Source organism: Anabrus simplex, chromosome 13 (genome assembly GCF_040414725.1).
Source record: "Anabrus simplex isolate iqAnaSimp1 chromosome 13, ASM4041472v1, whole genome shotgun sequence".
In the NCBI taxonomy this organism is placed as follows: Eukaryota; Metazoa; Arthropoda; class Insecta; order Orthoptera; family Tettigoniidae; genus Anabrus; species Anabrus simplex.
Window position 1 is genome coordinate 10,011,258 of NC_090277.1, and position 24,266 is coordinate 10,035,523.

General features: G+C 36.5%; 1 protein-coding gene across 1 annotated transcript in view; it reads right to left on the reverse strand.

The window, feature by feature from the left end:
- Positions 1-2,281: 2,281 nt before the first annotated feature.
- The window catches only part of LOC136884661 (gastrula zinc finger protein XlCGF7.1), a 73,773-nt gene continuing 51,788 nt past the window's right edge, over positions 2,282-24,266 (reverse strand). The window contains exon 5 of the mRNA XM_068230137.1: positions 2,282-5,509. Coding sequence (XP_068086238.1) covers positions 4,969-5,509 — 541 coding nt within the window. The 3' untranslated portion in view covers positions 2,282-4,968. The remainder of the gene's footprint in view (positions 5,510-24,266) is intronic.

Consider the following 24,266-nt stretch of genomic DNA (forward strand, 5'->3'; position numbering starts at 1 on the left):
CAGGTAAATTTGTGCAGTATGTTCTAGTATGTTCTTGAAAGTATAATTTTGGTATTTTGCTCTTAGTCTAAAACATCGTCAAAGTTTATATGACCTGCAAAATGTCACTCAAAAATTTACTTATTTCACTCTTAGACAATACATAATGCGTTAAAACTATGTGATATAATGTTCTTATGACTTGAAAATGTTCCATAACTTTCTTGTGACACACATTAAAACTTTGATCTGTATTGGATAATATACAGGCGAATTTGTGCAGTATGTTCTAATATGTTCTTAAATGTAGATTATTCATTTTGATGATTGTGATCATTCAGTTTATTACATCACTTAATATTATGTTAAAATATCATAATGTGTTATCTTATCCCATTTGTAGTATCAGCTTTACTGTTTGGCATTTTATAGGTGTGAATGCTCCCTCCTTACAGTTGTGTTTTCATGGGAAAAGTCAGTTATCTGTGGGAACAAAAAGAAAAACGAAGTATAAGAATGTTCGTCTTGCTAATCTAGAATGTCCATTGAACATGTGAGATGGATGTGTATATACTTCCTGCCGTTGTTTACTAATCGACGTATGCTGTCCGTGAGTATGTTGTACACTGCTGCGTGTTAGTCTGGGGCTGATGCTTGTGGCAATGGAGGGGAGGGATGGAGCAGCTATTGCGGGAGGCGGGGTAGAGAGGGGCATGTCTTCTGGAGGTTCCTTAATATGTATTGGGTTTTGTTTATTAACTCTTATTAAATAATTATTTTTTAATAAAGGGAAAACTGTATTGAAAAGGATGTTTACTCTATCTGTGATTTTGTTTAGGTTGAAATTTGGATTTGCGTACGGGTCTATATTAATATAAATTTTTTCGATGTATTCGATATATGGGCCCTTGGGGTTCATACTTAAAATCTGCATATCATTTTCAATGTTGGTGAATTTGTGTTTGTAATCTTTGATGTGTTGTCGTATGGATGAAAAGTGATTATGTTATATGGCATTAATATATTAATTATAACGGATAAGAAAGTTTTTTCTGGTAGGTCCAACATAACTGGCTTCACAATTATCGCATTTCATTCGGTACACTCCTGAATGACTATATGTATTATTATCATTGACAGATTTAGCATTGTGTAATATGTTGGCTTTATTATGTGTGGTTTTGTAGGCTATTTTTAAGTTGCGTCTTTTAAAAATGTTGGATATGTGATGGAAGCTCTATATATCATACTGTAATAGGCTGCTTTTTTGTGGGTGCTGGGGTGAATGAAATATATATTTATGGTGTTGGATGTTTGTGTCGGTTTCCTCAATATTTAATATGTTAACTGATTTTCATGTCTAGTAACAGATATATATAAATATGTTAGAGTGTGGTCTTTCTCCATTTTCATTGTGAATTTTATATGTGGGTTCTAATAAGTTGGTTTTATTTGTAAATCTAAAATGACGAAACAAAATAATGAAAATGTCATCTATATACATAATGTTTCTTGAGTAATGCATGAATGAAATGTGACAATATGTAATTTGGATTTTATCTGTAATTTATAATGGGTCACATGGGTACATTTTCTTTAAGGATTTTTGGGTAAGCATTTGTGGTTGGTAGTTTAGGGTTCATTATAGTCAGCTTTGTGATTTGCTGTTCATTTAAAAGAAAATTAGTGTTTTTAGTAATATTTAAAAAAAAATTGGATGTTGGTGGTGGGGTCATTCTGTTTGATTTGGAAGGTATTGTCTAGGAAACATTGTTTAGTTTTTGTTATGTAATAATTTTTGTCAATTATGACAGTGGTGTTGCCTTTATCTGCTTTTGTTATTAATAGATTATTACACTTGATTTTGGCTTTCAGTCATTTTAATTGTGTGTTTCCATTGTTTTTGTTGTTGTTAATTCTAACAATGTATTGTGGTAGTCCTTTTTAATTTCATATCTGACTTCATCACGTTAATCATGGGGAATTTCATTTAGGGCATTTTCTGCTTCTGTAATAATGGTAGTAATATTCTGGAAAGTTGAAGTATTTCCCCAATTATGTTTGGGTCCCTTACTCAGTATATGAGATTCTATTTCATCAGAGTTTATGTTTGTTAGTTTTTTATTGGTGGATGAAATATGTGCCTGTTATTTATGTTGGGTTTAACGAGGATGTTTCTATTGGGAGCTTTGTCTCGTGTATGTCTAAGTGCATTTAACTTTCTATCTAATGTATTTTGTTTCCAAATTGCTAAGTCTGTTATTTTTACTTGAGTTTTTACTTGTAATATATTTCTGTTGAAAATTATCCCAATAATTTGGTGGTAAATTATGAGATGCTCTTAGGTGTGTTTTGTAAAGTTTGGTGTTTAGGTATTGTTTTCTTCTGTAGAGCAATTTTGTTTCTTCTCTTAGCCATATTTTACTAGTTCTTTTCTGTATGTTATGTGACTGGGCAGTATTCCTTTTTGTTATTGTATTTTATAAGAAATTTAGGTGTTAAATCGTTTGATAGGCATTCCTTTAGGATAGTAATACTTTTTATTGCATACCTTATCCTGATCTTCAATTTTGTGGTATTTATAAGCAGTTGATTTTGCCTGGCTGGCTACTGTATTGTAATATATTAGTTTCATGTCCATATTGATGGTTGATACACACAATTATAAAGAATGCGAAACTTCCACCTAATCATACTTTATTGGTATATGGTTACTAAAATATATCTGTATCGTATTAATACACAGGACCGGTTTTGACATTTAAATAGGTCATCCTCAGCTGATCGCAGAACATGACATTAACATAATGTATAAATAAAGCATCACTGATTCCAACAATGAATGTCATGTGCTATGGATAATAGTATTGTTTAAATACGTATGGCTTGGTCTAAAACAATTGTCAAAGTTTATACGATGTGCAAAGTGTGTCTTAAAACTCTACTTATTCTACTCATAAATAACACATAATACATTAGAACATTATGATATAAGGTTCTTGTAACTTGAAAGTATTCTATAATAATATGGTATTTTCCTCTTGGTCTAACACATTATCAAAGTTCATATGACCTGCAAAGTGCGACTTAAAATTCTACTTATTTCACTCATAAACTATACATAGTGTGTTAAAACAATGTAATATAAAGTTCTTATGAATTAAAAGTGTTCTACAACATTCTTGTGACGCACACATTAAAACTTTGATCTGTGTTGCTAAAAACACTGGATAAATGTGCAGGCGAATTTGTACAGTATGTTCTTGAATGTATAAGCTTGGTATTTTGCTCTTAGTCCAAAACATCGTCAAAGTTTATTTGACCTGCAAAGTGCGAATCAAAACTTTATTATTTCACCCTTAAGCAAAACATAATGCATTAAAACTATGTGATATAATGTTCTTCTGACTTGAAAATGTTCCATACCTTTCTTGTGACAGTATTAAAACTTTGATCTGTATTGGTTCAAACATTGGATAAATTGGATAATAGTTCAAAGGAGTCCAAATTAGAGTATCAACTGAGGGCTACCAGCTTTCACACCATGAATAATGATAATATAAAAATTTAATACCATGTGCTAATGGCATTTAGCTTATGCACATAACTGATTATTCATCAGTCTTAGACTAACATTTGATGACATTTTAACAACATGGCATTTGATATAATAATTTGGAATGTTTTTCCATTTGTAACCACTTGCTAGTCAAATATTATTATGTATCAACTTCCTTAAATCACAAGTTCACAATCAACTGTTATATTATTCACCTATTTTAGTCACAAGCCTTGTAAAACTATCAATTTAATAATTATTTGGCCAGATGTTAAATTTATACATGACATTTTAAAATCATTTTTAATATAGTACTATTCCAACATTAGTTCACAAGTCAATGAGGTGCCTAATTTTATTTTAAAGTCAAATAATGGCTGATGATTTCTATATAATTAAGGTGAAACATGTACCATATTTTTAAATAATATGTCAACAAGCAATTTAATAAAGACAAGGATCTAGTTGTTTGTGTTTAATGTAATGATTATATAATATTATATAATGTCGAATAAAATCTTGTCTGCCCTTTCAACCAGTGACGTGTTTGAATAAGAAAGATAAAAACTAATTATTTTTCAATTTCAAAATACATATTGACACAGAAATATTTTTTTCCTGAAAATAAGAATTTACAACAACTGTATCAACAGTAAAATGTTTTAGTTCTTTATATCACAATCAATCAATTATTTGTTCTATGTAGATGACATGCACAAAATTTCTTGCCAGTATTTGCAATACATCAATAGATGTACACAAATTTTTAATACGCGTTTTTCCAAAAACGGCCGACCAGATCGGCTCCTGGCAACAAGAGGATTAACTTCCAATCTACGGAGTGGCAAGCGCAATAAACGAGTGCAACATCTACTTAAAGCAGATGAATGCCTTCGACCTAAGATGTCAAAGATAAGCAGAATATTCAGTCATGGAATATCAAAGTTACTTACTAAAATCTTGTGAGGGAAAAGGAATGCAATTTAAAAATAAATATATGTTCAGCTTCAATAATATTCTAAAATTAACATACTGAGCATTACAGAAGTCATATGGAGCCATTCACGATCCATTGTATAACAACAGGGAGCACAGTTGACTTCACAAGTTTTGAGGCACCCCTTACATTCCAACCTCAGATGCTCTGAAAACGTAGGTCTATCTGCACAGCAACTGAAGCATGTATTCACAAATTTCTGTATGCTTCACCTACAGTTCAAATCCGGGTCAAAACGGTGGGATCACAAGGTGCTCAACTACGTCAGCTCGTGTCAGCAGATTTTCTGGAACATGAAAGAACTTCCGAGCGACAAAATTTCGGCACTTCGGTGTCTCCGACAACCGTCGGAAAGTTAGTTAGTGGGATGTAAAAAGCAGCAACAACTCCACATACTGGATGGGAATAACACTTTTCTGCTACACGGATCCTTTTAAACGTGGGTTAAGATGTGAGATCGCAGTGTACTCCGCAGTTTGAACGTACTATCGCAGTACTTACAACGAAACGGCCTTTCGTTGGAGTGAATTACCATGTGGGCTTGAAGATGACTTCGACGTTTAAACGTACTATTGCATTCCTTACAACTATGAGGTCTCTCCCCGGAATGAGTTAGCTTATGGGTTAGAAGATGGCTTCGCCGCTTAAACATGCTATTACACTCTTCGCAACGAAACGACCTTTCGTCAGAGTGGTCGTGCATGTGTCTTCGCAGGTGACTTCGCTGTTTAAATGAAGTATCGCATTCTTGACACTGAAAAGGCCTTTTTGTTGAATGAGTTCTCTTGTGCCTTCGGAGTGCAGTCTGAAGGTCAAAACTACTATTGCATTCAGTACACTGATATCGTAAACGTTGAGAGTGATCTGCCATGTGTTTCTCGAGATTAAACTTGTCAGAGAACGTCATACTACATACTGTGCAATGATGTGCCCCTTCTCCACTGAGCATGGTGATTGCTGCGAAATTCTCCACACTGAAATTAAAACAAGACTACGTACAATTTCATAGGAATATATCACAATAACTATTCTAGAAGGAAGACACATTAATGTTCACCCACTTCCAAATTAGCTTGAAAATTGAAATTTTGCAAAAAAAAAAAAAAAGACAGTTTTTAGCCTGTAATCTACTGAAAAATACGAAAAAGCTCAAATGGCGGACACATCTTCCATATAAGCTAGAAAGTCAAAATTAGGAAGAATGATAGCTTTTAGCTTGTAACCAGAGGAAAAAATACAGGATAATCAAATGTTTAACTTGAGTGAAGGTACAGAATTCCACTTTGAGGTATTTGGTGGCAAAGCAGTAAGTATCACAAAATGTACAGCATAATCACAACCCAGTTTGGAAAGACCTACGATGTTGGTCTTATGACTTTCAGTCGTATCTCATACAAAAGCTCCATTTTTTGATTCTAGGTCCTTACTGTATCTTCTATATATTATTTTATTGTCTGACACACTTATAGCCCAGACTGACTAATCAAATGTGCATGTCCACTGGCCAAACATTAACCAAATTTTATGATTTTAGCTTCCATATATGTATGGGAAAACTGAAAAAATGTGAAAACTAGTCAAATTTCCACCCTAATATTAGATTCTAACTCAATCTAAGGTATACCTGATGGAGATATGATCAAACATCACAGCACCAGCCAGAACATCCTTGATAAGGCTGCAAATTTTCAAGAGTGTAGCTGTCAATTAGGTGAGGAAAATCATATAAGAACTTGTGAAAAGTAGTATGAAATTTACCCTAGATCAAAATATCTGGCTCTCTCTGAGGTATAATTACAATATATAGGACAAAATTCATGGAACAAAACATGTAGATCACTCAAGGTGATATCCAACAGAGCAACTTGTTTGTCGATATGACATGCTGTTTAGCCACAATAAACATCCAAATCAAGGTTTGTAATTAATTTAGGATACCTATCTATATCAGCCATGTGCAAATTGGAACAGAGGGTGGGCAATTCACAAAGGAATTACAGGGATCATAATAATAATTCAAATTTTTTTGCTATTTGCTTTACGTCGCACCGACACAGATGTGTCTTATGGCGACGATGGGATAGGAAAGGCCTAGGAATGCAAAGGAAGCGGCCGTGGCCTTAATTAAGGTACAGCCCCAGCATTTGCCTGCTGTGAAAATGGGAAACAATGGAAAACCATCTTCAGGGCTGCTGACAGTGGGGTTTGAACCTACTATCTCGCGATTACTGGATACTGGCTGCAGCTATCAAGCTCCGTACCAACTCAAAATAAATTAATAGCCACATTCAGGGAAAAAATTATTTGGTCATACAATAAAATCACAAATCAAAAGATCATTATAACGGTAACCAAAATATCATTGGGAAATTTGACTCTACATGTTCTGAATTACTCCCTCAGTGGTTGGTGGTACACTGGATGTTCCCATGTGAAGGCTGTTTTCAAAGTTGACTTCAATTATCCTTGCCCAGTATTCCGTTTAGGCCTGGTTTCATCAACACATGTTAAATATATAGTAACAAGTAGTTAGTTAATTCGGAGTTATAAATTTAACATCTTGTAAGGCTTCTTGCATTTCATCGAACTTTTCTTGTAAAATGATAACTAATCTACTGTAAACTCTCCCAATATTGCGAACTGGTGCTAATCAAGGAGGCAGTGGTACGAACATGCTGTTTTACAGCACGCTCCGATGCGCTTTTGTTTCCGTAGAGCTGTTAAATATGGCGCGTGAAGTGAAACAGAATCATATTCTAATTTTTCCTCCTTAGAAAGAGAGTTGTTAATTGAATTAGTTAGTAAATATACAGGGTGAAGCGTAATTCGCGCACTCGGGCGTCGCAGCGCGACTCCTCACATGCCAGCAATAAAAAAATGTCTCTTACAAAATTTTGTCTTGCGAGTATATCCGGTAGAAAACGGACGTTAAAGAGTAGCAATCTGGCAACACTGTAACCATATGTAGGGTAACTACCACTGTCAGCAAATCGTCGTCGTGCTGTACAGTTGGTGCAGTGGGTAGAGTTTTTGGTTGGCATACAGGAGGTCGATGGTTCGATCCTGGGTTGAGGCGCATTTTTTATTTGATAATTTCCATCTGACATTACCTACTGTAATACAGTAAGACATCGTTTCTGAGGTCACATGTATCCTACATTTACAACATAATAATAATAATAATAATAATAATAATAATAATACATTGAGATACGTACTAAACAGCATGCGGTTACCAGACGCAACACGCAATGTTGAAAGGCAGAATTATTGGGACCATGGTGATAACACATACAAATTGTAACCGAGTTTGGACATTATTCGCAGAGCACGTTGCTAGGCCTACTGGTAACGTAAGGCCCTAACGAAATGTAATGGACCTAATCGAGGCAAGAATAATAGTTGGTACTAATCTATGGGGTCTGCCTCTGTGGTGTAGTGGTTAGCATGATTAGCTGCCACCCTCGGAGGCCCGGGTTCGAATGAAAAGTGGTATGAGGGATGGAACGGGGTCCACTCAGCCTCGGGAGGTCAACTGAGTAGAGGTGGGTTCGATTCCCACCTCAGCCATCCTGGAAGTGGTTTTCCGTGGTTTCCCACTTCTCCTCCAGGCAAATGCCGGTATGGTACATAACATAAGGCCACGGCAGCTTCCTTCCCTCTTCCTTGCCTATCTCTTCCAATCTTCCCATCCCTCCACAAGGCCCCTGTTCAGCATAGCAGGTGAGGCCGCCTGGGCGAGGTACTGGTCATTCTCCCCCGTTGTATCCCCGACCAAGAGTCTGAAGCTCAAGGACACTGCCCTTGAGGCGGTAGAGGTGGGATCCCTCGCTGTGTCCGAGGGAAAAGCCGACTCTGGAGGGTAAACAGATGATGATGATGATGATGATGATGATGATAATGACTAATCTATGGGACCATTGGAGGAGGGTACAAAGAAAACAGGTTTCACATCTAGTAGATGAAGTGGTGCGAATAAATTCACGCCCACGACGTGGAAAGGGCGCTTTTCAAAGCTGACCAATGAAAACGATTGTTCGTCCATTTCTAGGATCGTAGTATGTAAGTGCAAATGGTTTCTAGAGGACCCGCTGCAATCGCTGTTGACGAGTAAGATGCCACCTGGACTACATTTACGAAATAAAAAACATACGCCTCAACCCAGGATCGACCACTCGACCTTTGCATGCTAACCCAAAACTCTATCCACTGCACCAACTGTACAATACGACTAACTACTGCTGACAGAGGTAGTTACCCTACATATGGTTACAGTGTTGCCAGATTGCTAATCTTCAACGTCGTTTTTCTGCCGGATATACTTGCAAAATGAAATTTTGTAAGAGTCATTTTTTTATTGCTGGCATGTGACGAGTCGCGCTGCGACGCCCGAGTGCGCGAATTACGCTTCACCCTGTATATAAGTTATTGAGTGCAAACGCACAAAAGGCTTGACAATAAAGGAAAACGACGAGGCGTGGGAGAAAGTCACGAGGGTTTCAATGGGGTTAACAGATACTTTCTTGGTGGGTATCCACTATCACCAAACAAAATCACTTCGTTAATTGTCCCCACTTCAAACTCTGCTCCGATATGGAAGTTATTAATTATTGTATTTTCGTGTACAGAACCAGACCACCTAGCAACTATATCCCTGAGTTGGAGGTTAGACTCAATAATCACCTGAACATTAACATTAACAGAGAAATATCCCTCCCGATTACGATATATTTTGGCCCAATTGCCTCCAGATGATTGGATTCTTATATGTGTGCGATCTATTACACCTAGAATAACAGGAAAATGGCTTATTTCATAGAAATCGCAGATAATCAGCTGACGCTCTTCTACTGAAGAGAATGTTATATACCTCCTTCTCATGGATGCTATTGCTGCAGACACTTGACAAACAACTCTACTAACAATGGTTTTAGAAATTCCAGCAATGTCTCTGACCATTATGTGAAAAGAACCAGTAGCAAAAAATCGTAATATTATCAGTACCTTCAACATTGGAGGAAGAGGTCAGTTTCTTTTTGTAGAATATTCCAACCTCACTCGAATTTTGTCAACAACCTTAGCAATGACTATTTTTGATAACCTGTATCTATGAAGAAATTTTGCATCTGTCAAATTTTCAAAGTCATTACGTCGCTGTGAACTCTTCTTCAATCAGGATTATTGGGTAAAAGATCTAAATAGAGCAATTCTGCATCTAAAGGGAGATTCACAGCAGCCATTTTGGAACAGATAGCTAAATGCTAATGTAAGCCATTTAACATGGGAAATGGCTAATGTTAACTTTAATACACAGTTTAACATATGTTAACATTGACAGTTGTTGATGAAACGCAAATTTTCTTAAGTTGTATGTTAAAATGATATAACACCATGTTAAGATGAAACCCGGCCTTAATCTGCTTTATGAGCGAAATGAGTTGCTCACACAGATATGTTCTGCTCCTTATTCTGAAAGTACATAAGATAAGGTACTTCTTGCTTGGAAAGTATTTGACATAAAAATCTTTTAGGCAGGTGTCCTTAAATACTCCTTTAGAGGCACATCCTCCTGAAGTTCAATTCACAAAATGTCAGCAGCTCCTATTCATGTCAATGCTAAATGATGATGAGAAAATACTGTTCTCTTCCTTCACACTGGAGTTGCTAATTGTGAATTAAATTCTTCAAGCAAATCTACCAACTTACCGAATGATTTTGCTGACAGCAGTGTTGGAAACATGCAGGAATATTTATTTCTCTTTTGATTTCCTCACATATTCAGTTTCCTCTGAAAGGATTTCACATGTCCGCAAAGTCCATGAGCACCTTTACATTGTGTTTGCAACTACTGATTCAAATAATTCAAGTGACAGGTAATATCCACAATGAATGCAAAGACACACAGCAATTTTGACCACCTAAATGTAATGCAGATTTTCTTTTTCATGTCTATGAAAAGTGCCACCTCATTTATGAGATTATAGAAATGCTGTTAGAGTCTTTCCCTTGTGCAATCACTATATTTCTCAATACTAGATGAGATCATCTTCCTCACTTGCCAGTTGGACTGCAAATGCCTTACACTGGCAGTGATTCGGACCTGATGATTTGATATGATTGACAGAAAACACTACTACTACAGGCAAAATTTCAGTGTTTTGGCAAAGAGATTCTCATGGTGTGAAGAAAACACACGATGTTGATATCACTTTCCCTGCTGAATAACTCCTTCCTTCTTTATGTATTTACTTTCATTACACATCCTACATTGGTCAAACCGATGTAAAAATTACAAGATGATCAAATGTTGAAATTTAGTGAAGGTGCTCACATCCTTTTGAAGGTATTTGGTTGCTAAACAGCACAATGCATCACAAAAGAGATAGCACAATTGCCACTTAATTTTGAGAGATTTCCAGCATTGGTTCTATGATGTTATGTTGTATTTCGATAGAGCTGCATGTGTCAATTTTGGGTATGTTTTGTACATTTTCCAAGTATATTTCTTAATCATTTGACCCACTTATAGAATAAAGAGAATCGTCAAATCTGGCATGCTCAGTGGCACATTCAGTGGCCATACATGAGCCAAATTTATGATTCAAGCTGCCACACACGTATGGGAAAAAATGTGTGAAAACTAGTTGAATATTCATCCTAATCTTAGATTGTAACTCAATCTAAGGCATGACCAATGGAAACACAGCAAAACATTACAGAATCAGAAATGTAGACCATTTTACCTTTGATAGTACGCCCTTCCTGCGTCCAGGTCGGTCAACGTACAGGATTCCCAGCCAGCTTCTCAGGGAATGTCAACATTTGGTTCAGTTTAACGTGGGATCCAAAAGACTATTCGATGCATCAATTAAACTATCATCAATCTCGACCTTGTTGATGGACATTTCCATCCAACTCGAAAAATGCAATACCTTATTTCTAATATGTCTTATCCTACTATTATTTCTATAAATACGGTAACACTTCAACTTATCCATTCCTTATAACTATTTATTAAACATAATAATGTAATAAAGAATAGGAAGAGAAAAATATCATTATACAAAAAACTGTTTTGCAGTAGATAAGTAATGGCTGAACAGCTGATTCCTCATATTATACAACTAACCTTCGAGTCTTACTTTCTACTTCCTTCATGTAATTAATTGAAATGGGTTCGCTTTTCTCCTTTATGCCTTCTTATAAATGGAGACTGATCAATTACAATCTACTTCTGATAATTCACATTATTCTAAACTGATTTTTTTACTCTTCTTCCTGGTCTACACCCTTAATTGAAAATTGAATTTTAACATGGTATCTGACCAAAATTACACCATTCAACATTACCAGTTCAATATCCTAACTAAGGTATAATATTCTTTGACTTATTAATCTGAATCTATTTGATCTGAATTATTTCTTTTCTGAAATCCCTAATTGAATTTTATTCTGAAATTTTATTATGACCTTAGTTGATTATTTGGGTTTTGGAATGCTCAATAAGTTTCTGCAGCCAACATTTGCTGTTAATAATCTATCATTCACAACAAAATATTTCTACACCTAACATTCACGTATTAAATTCATGTACCATATTAGCAAAGGTTCACTATGTCATAAATATCTTACATTCTCTATAAATGAGCATTAGAATTCAGACTGTATTGTACTTCCTTCTATGTTGATATTACAAGTTGACATTACATATACTCTCATGTGCTATTTATTGAATCATTTCATAACCTCAATCTTACTTGATCTGGAAAGGAGTAGCTCAGAGTGTGTTGATTAACCCTATTATAAACTATTATCCTGGTCTTTATTTCAAGCATGGAAGCTGTTTATGGGACATTACAATGAGATTTACTTAAGGTTGGAATACGCTGTAATCATAGTAGTATACTCTCACCTCGACCAAAGCGCTGCCATACAATAACTACCAAATATGATCCTATTTGAGTGTCATCTAACATCACAATTATTCCATCATTCCTTGAAATCGATGATGGATACACCTCCACATCTTTTCCGTTTCCACATCTACTCTATTCAACTCTATCATTCATCGAATATGCCTTTCACATCTAATATCTTCTTAATACCTCTCATTCTTCATAACCTTTAACTTCCCTCGACGTTATTGCTTCTACACTTGCCCATAATTCACATAGGATCTACTTCTTTTTTGTATTATACAGCCATCGTTCTATCTATTAATATTATTATACTCTAGAATCCATCTTAATTTCATACAGCATGTAACCTCTCCAATACTCTTTGAATGACAACCACATAGACCTTCCATATGACTTGGGATTCAATACATCTATTCGTAACACATTCTCCTATGGCATAAACAAAACTGTGGCTAAGATTGGAATTCGTTTATAACTACGTCACTTCCTACACCAATATAATCAATTAGCACACTAATAATTCATAAGTTCATGTGAAATAGGTTAGCTTTGAATATCATGTTTGGCACATTTATTATATGTCACTTGCAATTCAGCTACTGAAATTATTCTCTACCAAATGATACATAAAATTTTGAAAAACAATAAATTTATCTCGCTTCCTCCGCCTTTTTGGGATGGTCTCTTCTCCTCAGCTGCTACATGCAACCCTCGCAGCTCCTCCGAGTGTCATCTCTGGTCACGGTTGATCATCTTGAGCTAAGTTATGCAATCTTGGGCAGTCCATTCCCTCATTATAGAAAGACTCCATGGTGACAATCACGTTCATGAAATCATAAGATACAATCTGTATGAAATAATACATGCTGATATCATTCATCAGATTTCAAATACACTTATTTCTCCAATTATTTATATTGAATATGAGATTTCTGAGTATTGAATTTGATTTTCTTGGCTTAACTATTTGTCTTCTCTTGTTGAATTGTTAAAGTTGCGTATAGCACTTGTTTTCTTCCAGTGTTACAGATCAATTTTTCTGTAATTTTAGGATTTTCTCCACGTAATTTTTGGTGTTTATAGGCAATTGGATTAGAGATACTTGTTAGTCTTCTCCTAGATGAGTTTCCTTGTTCTACTGTACAGCGATGATTTAATACAATATTTTATCCTTCTAGCTACTTAAAGCGATTCAGAAGTAATATTTTTGTTGTTATTTCAACAATCCAAAATCTCATTTTGTGGTCTTTTACAAGGCCATCGCGATTCCATGCCTTCCACAATGATGTCAATCTGGACTTCAGTGACATTTCAAGTTCATTTACTCTGTTTAACTTTCTTGCCGGCAATTGTATTTTTCTTTGCTTTCATTTAATTTCCACTTTAGGGATAGCATAATGGTACAACAGGCCTACCAAGTTTCAAGACTGTACCTCTCCATTAGGTGGGGAACATAACTTAACAACTGATGAAAAAATACAAAATTTGCCCTAGATCGAAATACCTAGCTCTATCTAATATCATCGGACCAAACGTGTAGGTTACTCAAATTGATGTCTGATGGCCCAATCCACTTGTTGATATGATGTACTGTTTAGCCACAGTAAAGATCTAAACAATTGTCTGCACTTATAAACATGCACACACTTTCATATATCCAAGTAATACAGGGTGCATAAAAACTATTCTGAAAATGAAAGAAGTGTTAGAGGGTAAATATATAAGTATTGTGAAAATAGGGACCATAGACCTTCAATTATTAGATTTTGCACTACACATGACACACTGCTGTTGGTTTACAGTATAGCTGCAGACAATGAAAATCAATAAATGTGCATTATTTTAGAACAGATGAGAGACTATGGAATCTCAAGGAAATTGATTAGGTTGATGGAAATGATCTTGGAAAAACAACAGTATGTCAGGTGAAAGTAGATCAGGATCTGTCAGGAGGCATTTTAAGTGGAGAGAGGGCTGAGACAGGGGGATGTGTTCTCAACGTTGCTCTTCAATTTAGCACTGAAAAAAAAAAATTGCCAACTACACATCAACCCAAGGGGAACCATTCTGAACAGATTAGTACAAGTAATAGCATATGCTGATGATGTGGGTTATTGCAAAAAAACAAAAGAGCTCTTGAAGGGAACTATACTTTGTTAGAAGAGAAAGCAAGGGAGAAGTGAATATAAACAAAAGTGAATATGATAAAATATATGAAGACGGGAGATGCAGAGGGAGCAAGAAGGACTACAGTAAGATTACAGGGTTACAACTTTCAAACATCTAGAATCAATAATAACAATGGACAATAAAACCCCTATGGAAATACAGGGAAGGATAACAAGTGGGATCTGATGCTTTTGTGCCTTGCAAAATAAAAATATACACAACAGTACTATGACCTATAGTGATGTATGGCTCAGAATGCTGAGTGATGACCACCAGACAATAGTTGTTGCAATAGTGGGAGAGGAAGATATTGAGAAAGATATCTGGAGCAGTTAGAGATCAGGATGGATGGAGAATGAGGACAAATGCAGAGTTGCAAGGATTGTTTGGCCAGACAGAGATAATGTAGTTAAAATCAAGCAAGGAACAAATAGGTAGGCTAATCATGTCCAGAGCATGGAAGAAACCTGTACTATCAAAAAGGTCTATAGGAAAACTTGAAGGAAGGAGGGCCCAGGAAAAGAAGGATTGGCTACGCTGAAGACAGCCTTAGACAGGTGGGAGCTAAAAGCTGGAGAAGGAAAGCTAAGCGAATAGCTAATGTTCCTGGGCGAATAATATTTCTAATAGTTTCAATACAAACCATAAAAGGAATGCAGGTAAGTGATTAAGGAGGCCAAGGACCTACATGGACTGTAGCACCGACCAGTAAGTAACTTTGAGGCAATATTCTTATAGATGCAACAATGATTCACATATTCTTTGGAACATTCCCCATGCTTCTTGGACTCAGTGTGTAGGAGTGGTTGTCAAACAGATGGAAGGAGAGTCATGTGGATGGCACCTCAGCAAAGCAGCATGGCCCTTTTAAGATCGAGCATCTGAAGAGGTAGGTAGCCAAAACTAATCATGCAGACCTATGATTCCTATGTTCACAATAATTGCATTTGTACCCACTACCACTCCTTTAATTTACGAAATAAAGTTCTTCTGCATCCTGTATAAAGCCTCATGGCTAACTGTTCCACATGAGATAGAAACATGAAATTTGGCAAACTGGTAGTTTTAGCCTCTAACACACAGAAAACTACAAGATGCTTAAATGTTATGAAATATATATATATATATACGTGGACAATATTTTTAATCCCTTTCTTGGAGTATATTTGTGGCTAAAAGATAAGTTGTATCACAGAACAGTGTTCAGTCGGAACCCTACAAAATTGATCCGATCACCTTTACTTGTATATCCATTGGTTATAACTTACAAAGACCTAAATTTCTAAGTTTTTAAATAAATTTTCCACATATTTTTTCATTTCTTGATGCACTGATATGACAGATAGAACTTGCCAGGCAATTTGTGATGTTGAACTGCCCTATGCCTGCCTGTTTAGTTGACTGCAGCTACCACGCCAATATGGTGAGACCATCAACTTGTGGGTTTGAATGACGCACGGTCATATAGCTGAGTGCAAATGACCCAGAAGTCTGTGTAATTACAGTTATGCTGTATGGCATAGTTAAGCCTAACATTTGGGTAGAAGGATAAATGGAATTCATGGACTATATTGGCAAACCAGATTTGAAATTATAAAGTCCTGATTTAGAAATACAGACGTACATATGTCAAAGAAACAAGACTGCACAGGTTCATGAACTCACCATAGTAAAGAGTGCAATAAAAATGTCATGTTCAAGAGTGCAATTTGGGCTGAGGTCAAGAAAGAAAGGCCATGGTTGGAACTGCCAACATTTTACAAATGATTTGATACCACTTTACAAATAAAAAGTCTTATATTATCCCCCTTTTCAATACAAAACAACCATCTATATTTGATAGGATGATATCTATACATGTTTCAGTCTATCTAATGGTCATCCTCAGTAGAAGCTCAAATATCATATTTTTGCAAACAAATAAAAACACTGATAAAATGTGTGAAATTAAAATACATTGACATTATTGACATATTAAAAACATGTTGAGGTAGAAAAATCCTCTCATCTAAAAACTGGTTTGGTTGACATTTTCATGTATTGAAAAGGAGTATTGTATAAGACTTTAATTGTAAAGAGATAACCGTCAATACGGAATGAGATTTGTAACATGTAATGATTCGATAACATGTGGTGTCCTACGATGGAATTTTAGAACATTTTGCACTTTTTGTCAACTTTTTTGGCAATGTTTTAGCTAGAAGCCGAGTCTCATGTTGCAAGCCACGAATACATCTAAGACACACACACACTGGAAAAGAGTGGTACGAGTTGACATGTCCTGAGTGCTCCAGGATGAAATCATTTTATAAATGTTAAGCTCTGATCCTATTAGTAGAAACAATATCATTTGAGTGCTTTCACGGCCGTTTAGTTGCGAAGGTCTATCACTTCCTTATAAGCAATTCATGAGTTGGTAAACATTTACTAGTGAACCCAGTGAAGTTAGAGTCTACGGTGAGAAGTATTTGCCTTGTTGCTGGTGAAGTAGGTACTACATGATTGTTAATAGTCAAAAATTGCATTTATCAAGAATTCCTTATTAAGTGTATGCATGAAACACTACGAAACATATTGCGGGCGTGTGCACATTGTTAGGTGTCGAAACGCCTTCTGCGTAATTTCTCTTACAGATATTTCCTAAATATTATTCCAAACACGAGGAAAGGAAAGATGATGAGTAATCAAAAATTGTCTGCAAAATTATGATGAAGACCGATTAGACATGTACAAGTCAGCTGGATGGGCCATGGCCAAAGATTCCAAGATAAAGGTCTGTAACTCTATGTTTTATTTCATGTAGACATGTGCTTTTTTTTTTTTACTAATCTGTGTACAAGACAAGCAGAGCCCTTGTTATCATTTGAAATATAAAGTAGGAATGAGTTAGGCAGATAGTTGGTGATAAGTGTGTGGATAAAATTTATTTTGCATTGGTTATTATATTTTTGAAAGTAATGTCACTGTATTTACATTAGAGAGGGAGTGAAGGTAATCCTTTTGTGAATTTCACCATCTCAAAGATCTGAAGATAAATTTTTGATGGTAATAATAATCATGTTACAAGCTCAAATCGACGATACCAGACTAGCCGGACCAGTCCTGCAAGTAAACTGTGAGTAGTATCGAGGGGGAGAGCGACAGATAGTGTGATTTTTCTTGTCGTTACGATGGTGTGTGTTTGTGAGGAACTTACCGTATAATCCCAAATACCACCCGCCACCGAATAAAACCCACACTCTAAATCTGAGACGGCAAAATACGAAACAAAATAAAATATCAAATAAGTAACTTACATACCAATTTAATTTTCTTCAAATATACAACAAATATAAATTCAAACAGCTTACAATTAATAAAATTATCACAAAAATCGTTAATAAAATTGGTCCAATACTCAGATCAATCACAATTCACCGTCGTCATCTGAAGTTTAACCATAGGAACTTTCATCGCCGGTATCTTTCCACTAATAGTCGTCCTCATTACCGTCCACTGAATTTGAAATTCCACATTTCTTAAAGATTTTGGACACTAGATCACTGGGAATGCGCGCCTATGCGGTCTTGATCCAGCTGCATACTAGTCCCACTTCAAACTGTTTCATTGCAGTTATGAAAGGCCGGTTCACGCACACATCCAATAGGTAGAATAGAAGTGAGTCCAACGGGAATTATCGCAAGATCGGTTTTTCCTTTCCTCATCATATCTTTTATGGCGTCAGTTGTATGTCCAACAAAAGCATGTTTCATTTTTGTAACAACGCTCCTGGGCGACGTTGCCAAACGCACTTCACCCAGTCCTTTAACAATAACATCAGACGCCAAGTTCCTTTCGGAAGTGTTCTCCTCTTCAGAACCGCATACGGAGAGAGTTTGGTTCCATCTCCTAATACGCCCAACATTACCATGCATTGTTGCTTTTCGTTACCACCTGTTCTGATAGTTACACTTTTAGAACCCTTCGTATCCACTGTATTTTCCAACATCATTTCAAAATAGACAGGTGTCTGGTCAGCATATGCAATTCGCAACAGCAAGTAAGATTAACAATTAACAATGTGACAAAAAAAAACGTTAATTTTTCTTCATACGCCCCAAGGAGACATTGTGAAATAGACGTACGTCTCCGAATGCACAATCCCTTTCTCCGATAAAAGATTCAGATCCATCCGCGGCTTGCAGTAAAACCCTGTATTTTGAGTTCTTTTGAGATCTCTAGTGCTTTCAATTGACACATTTCACTAGAAACACATATCCTAACTCACGTATTCCTATCACAAATTTGTGGAATCGTTCTTCAGTTTCCAGAAACACTGCACTCTGGCCGTAGAACGCTCTGCAATCGCCGTTAATTTTCAGAAGTTTTTCCTTCTTCTTCTGCCAATCACGAATACACGATTCATCAATATAGTACTTTCTGCCAACTTGACGATTTCCGTATATTTCAGCTTCACTTACAACTTTAAGTTTCTCAGGCACAGTAAATGACCGCAGATGCCTTTTTAATCCATCGCTTACTATCGAGACAGCACTTTCACGGGACAGATACAAAACTTGAATGTGAGCGGATTAGACTTCCGTAACCAACAGTCTTGACTCTCGTAAAGTACGATATCACGCAAGATCTGCTATTTGTGCACCCAGCATGCCAGCAACACTTCTGAAACGAATGACGATCGAGCATCCGCAGCAGCGGCTTTCATATTTACCGCATATTTACCCATATTCTTTGATTTACCGTATTTCATTACCTTACATTTCGCGTTTACATGCTACTGTAACTGTATTAAGAAAAAATCAATCTTGTTTTCTAGAGCGCGACTAAAACACAATAAGACCTGAATGTCCATTTACATGTGGTATACTGAGTACGGTAACCATATTCAAATCTATTTCAATACTCCATATAAATGTAGTAAATATTTACGAGAATGAACGGCTTGAAGACGATCTCCGCCCTAGATTTAGAACCAATATTTTGGGGAAAAAAGTGCAGGTGGTATTCGGGATTATACAGTATATAAGTGACGTGACTTTTGAGAGTAATGATTATGATGATGATTTTGATGTGTTGTAATAGGAAAGGATATTGTATTCCAGGACAAGGTCCTCGGAATTTGTATTAGGCTTGTGATTTGTGGTTTCACATCTGGCGAACAGATTGAGGATAATCGATATTCCAAAATAGTGTTATTCCCCCTCGATGCATTTGAAGTCAAGTGTCTTGACAATGCTTATTCCATGTTGATCAGTAGAATGAGATTCTCATATGTTAGAACTGAATCTGTCAATTGTTGGTAAATATTTGTATCTGGCAAGTTATGAATCTCATTCTGTATTGACGGTTATCACTTTACAAAATAAAATACAAAATACAAAAGACGACATAGTTTGGTTGAATCTTGTTGTTGCTGGTTTCCATGGCAGTGATAACATGTTAGGGTAGTGATGTGACGGATAGAGTTTGTTTAGCTTGGCAGTTAGTGAGGTCATATCACGGGTGCAGGTTCTAATATCTCACGCCATTGTGTTACCAGAGTTGAAGCAATTGAGAGTCCTTCCCCAAAGTGAGCCAGGTTCACTTCCAAGCTGTACACTGGTAATTGCACGGAATTTTATGAAACGACGCATTGGAACATTGGATCGATTTCTGACATGGGCATTATAGTTCGTCATTCATGTGTTTAATATTATTCATTCGGAGGGTTGTACATTGATGCCTCAGGTCTTAGTTCGGCGTGGTCCACACTTAGTTATGGTGAATTATTTTATGGGTTAACTTTATGTTACTGAAGGTAAACAGTTAGAATGGTACAACATTAGGGAAGCACGTGTATTCTTTTCCAGGAAATTGCAGACAAATGACAGTCATGCAATCTGACAAGTAAACGAAGTAATACTACAAGATAAAGTTATTTTTCTTTTTTAATCAAATTCTTAAGGAAACCATCTTTTTACTTTCATATTTTTGCTTGTTAACGACATTCACGCAAAGTTAAACATATCGTATATAATTAAATCTTGTTAAGCATAGTGGTGATAGTTACACAGACCTAAATATCCAGTGGTGTTAAATCTGAAAGTCTTTTCATTTGTATATATTATTGTGGAAGCCTCACTTTTAAATGATTAGCTTTTAAATATGTACTTGGAGTTTTATTGTTGACAAATGCACTCAGGCCTTTATTAAATAATTAACGAGTCATGTTTAGTTTGTAAATTTTAGCATGCTGATCAAATTAACTTACTTGGGATCTTCAATCCAACAATTCATTCCTTTAGACTTACCCTTTCACCATCAGCCCTAGTAACTTGATTACAGTATTAATGACAGTCGATCCACAAGGACATCGGAGGTCAATCCAATTTGATTAAGGGCTCATCCAAATTATCCTGTACAATTCTGAAGTTAGTGAGCTGCCTCACAAGAAAGTCAGGAGCTTGAGTCTCAGGTGCTATATTTTCCAGAATCATATGGAACAACCCTCGGCTGTTAATGGAATCTGACAACCAACTTTCAGTTTATTATTGTGGTTTTCAGTCTGAAAACTGGTTTGATCCTCCACAGCTTCGCCAACAAAAGTTAAATTCACTCACGATGGTTTCCTTTTTCTTAGCACTTCAAGCAACACTGTGAGCAAACATTGCTATGTGACTCAGAAACACTGTCACAGATTTTGATAAATATCTTCCTCATTCCCAATAATTAGGGAAGTTCACTCCTTGATGTTTCTTGATTGAATAAGTATTGCCTTATGATGATGATGATGATGATGACAATCGTTGTTTACAGGGGCCTAACCACTAGATCACCCAAAATATTGCCTTAACTTCTATAAATGTTTAGTTTCACGTAGAGTCAAAACTGTTTCCGCAGTCCTGTCAGCAAGTGATGAAGAACCAGAAGAACCCCTGAGAAGGTAAGAGTACTAAAAAATGCCACTGACTTAATCTGGCAAAGGATGATACTTCTGACAGGCTGCAATTAAGTGCTCAGAAAAAGACATAAAAATATGTGAAAAATGTACTATAAATGCACAAAATCTATGATTCCATCTCAATCTAAGGTATACCTGATGGAGATAGGACAAAGCATCATAGGACTAGAATTGCACACCATTTGAAGACTAGCTGTACATTAGGTGTGCAAAATAATTTACTAAGTGCTGAAACATCTACAAAATCAATGCTGGAATGACATTAGTTTACACCCCTTTACAAGAAAGAGACTGAGGATGTGGGTGCAGAGCTCCCAAAAATTAAAATTAAACCTGTATATAAAAGCCAAATACCACACGCTCATCACAAAATTTTCAGATCCAAAAGACCTATAAAGCTGAAATTACGACCATAAGTTCAACTTTTGCTCTAGAAGAGCATTAAGGAAGGATTTTTCAAAATTAATTTTCTTCCCTAGATTAAGGCCCTTTGTCACAATAGAATGGAAGCAAAAATCAAATTGTCTGTACAAGGATGAGAGAAAGTTCATTTTAAGTCTTACGACGTGAGGAACGAAATCTGTTAAGTCCCATGGGACACTGAAAACGTTTTATGTCACTAAAACCAACCTCTTCCGATTTGACACCATGCTGCCACTGCTCCAGTTCTAAGTGCTGGACAGCTGATTTAACAGACTCACGAATGTGACAATCAAAAGCAATACAACATCTGCTTGGACAGATTGCATAAGACATGCATAAAGACTGCAGAAAGAAGAAATTCTGTAAGAGAATTTTAATGGAGCTAAATTTTGTCATTTGCAGCTCTTCTTTTATTCTTGATACTTTTCATATTTACAGAACACCACTTTTCTTTTACAATCTACTCGACTGCGACTGGCAAGGGGGATTGCCATTAAAATCTAAATGCACAAAATCGAATGTGAATGACACAGAAAAAAAAAAGACCAATGGCACAACAGCCCTGAAGGACCTTGGCCAACCAAGCAACCGCTACTCAGCCTGAAGGCCTACAGATTATGTGGTGTTGACTCGTCGGAACAACAAATCCCCTCAGCCGTTATTCTTGAATTTCTAAACCAGGGCCGCCATCTCACTATCAGATAGCTCCTCAATTGTAAACACGTAGGCTGAGTGGACCTAAAACGAGCCCTCAGATCCAGGTAAAAATCCCTGACCTGGCCGGGAATCAAACCTGGAGCCTCTGGGTAAGAGGTAGGCATGCTACTCCTGAACCGCGGGGCCGGCGAATGACACTAGAAAACGAGGAAATGGGACATGCCACCCAACACGGACTTTACATGAGAAATTACATATGGCAACCTTCCGCTTGGTGTTTCTCGGGTAATGCTAAGAAGCAATTCAATATAATAAAGTCATACAACATATATAGTATTTCACCTAAAATTCTGTAGTGAAGTTAGGGTACAATAGCTAGGACATTTATCATATATTTCAATGCAACCATATTTAATGCTCAACTGCTCAAGTCAAGTACTGCTGTTTTGGGAACTGTATTAAAGAACTATATCTATATAAAGATCAAACAGGTTCTTAAAGTTCCTGAACATTTCATTTAATTCTAACTACTAGCTTTTATGATTATAAGAGTTTAGAGGTGACCTTGTAAAGAAAGAACTGAAATGACAAAAGTGACCTGTCCACAGAGATGAAAAACACCCATGACTCAGAATGATAGTCAAGAGGTTAAAAAGAACAGGGTTATTCTAAATTAGTTACTTGAAAGTGTTGTTTTTTGTCCAACCCTTGACCTGTTTCTCTACAGGGTTGGGTATGAGGTGAGATGAATCTGTCATGCCCGGATTTTATGACCGAATGCCGTTCCTGACGTCAACCTAATCAGAGGAGTTAATGAGATGAAATGAATGACGATATATGACAGTAGGGAGAGGGTGAAACCTGGCACCAGCACATAGCCTACTCCTGTCGAATAGCACCAAGGATTCTGTTCAACACTTAACATCCCCATCCGACAGACAAATCACTATCAACATCAACAGTGTCATATGCCCTCACTCCATATTATGAGCACTGTGGAGAGGTTTGGAATTTAATCCATGCTTTTGGCACACAATCTAGTGATAAATTGTATACCACCACCTCCCCTACCTGCCAGCCAACATTCTGATGATGAACATTTTATCGACCAACAGGACTCAAACCGGCTAACCAAGGTGTCAGGCCGTTTAGACTTCAGCTCCTTAACGATCACGGCCACCAGGCGGGCTGCAAATGAGTTACTTGAAAGTATCAATCAATGAATAATTTTGAAACTAATGATAAAAATGTATTCACACAAATGCTAAACCTCATGCCATATCATCGATCTTTACCTAGCCAAGAAACATCGCTCCAAACCCTCCCCTTCCTCGTCCAGAGGAAAATGTGATGCAGTTGCCATGGAGATATACAGTGGTGTCGAGCATATGCAGTGTCGTCTGTGATTTCATGAAAGGAACTTGCAAATCACAGTAAAAAGATGTTTCAGAGCAAAGTATCACAAAGCTCCACCACAGATGAAAACTATGAAAGGAAGGTATGATCAATTCATGGAAACAGATTGTGAGGTACATGGAGAGAGAGAGAGAGGACAGGGATGTCTTTGTGTATCAGACCACATTGTGGAAGCCATGAGAGGAACATATACATGAAGTCCAAAGA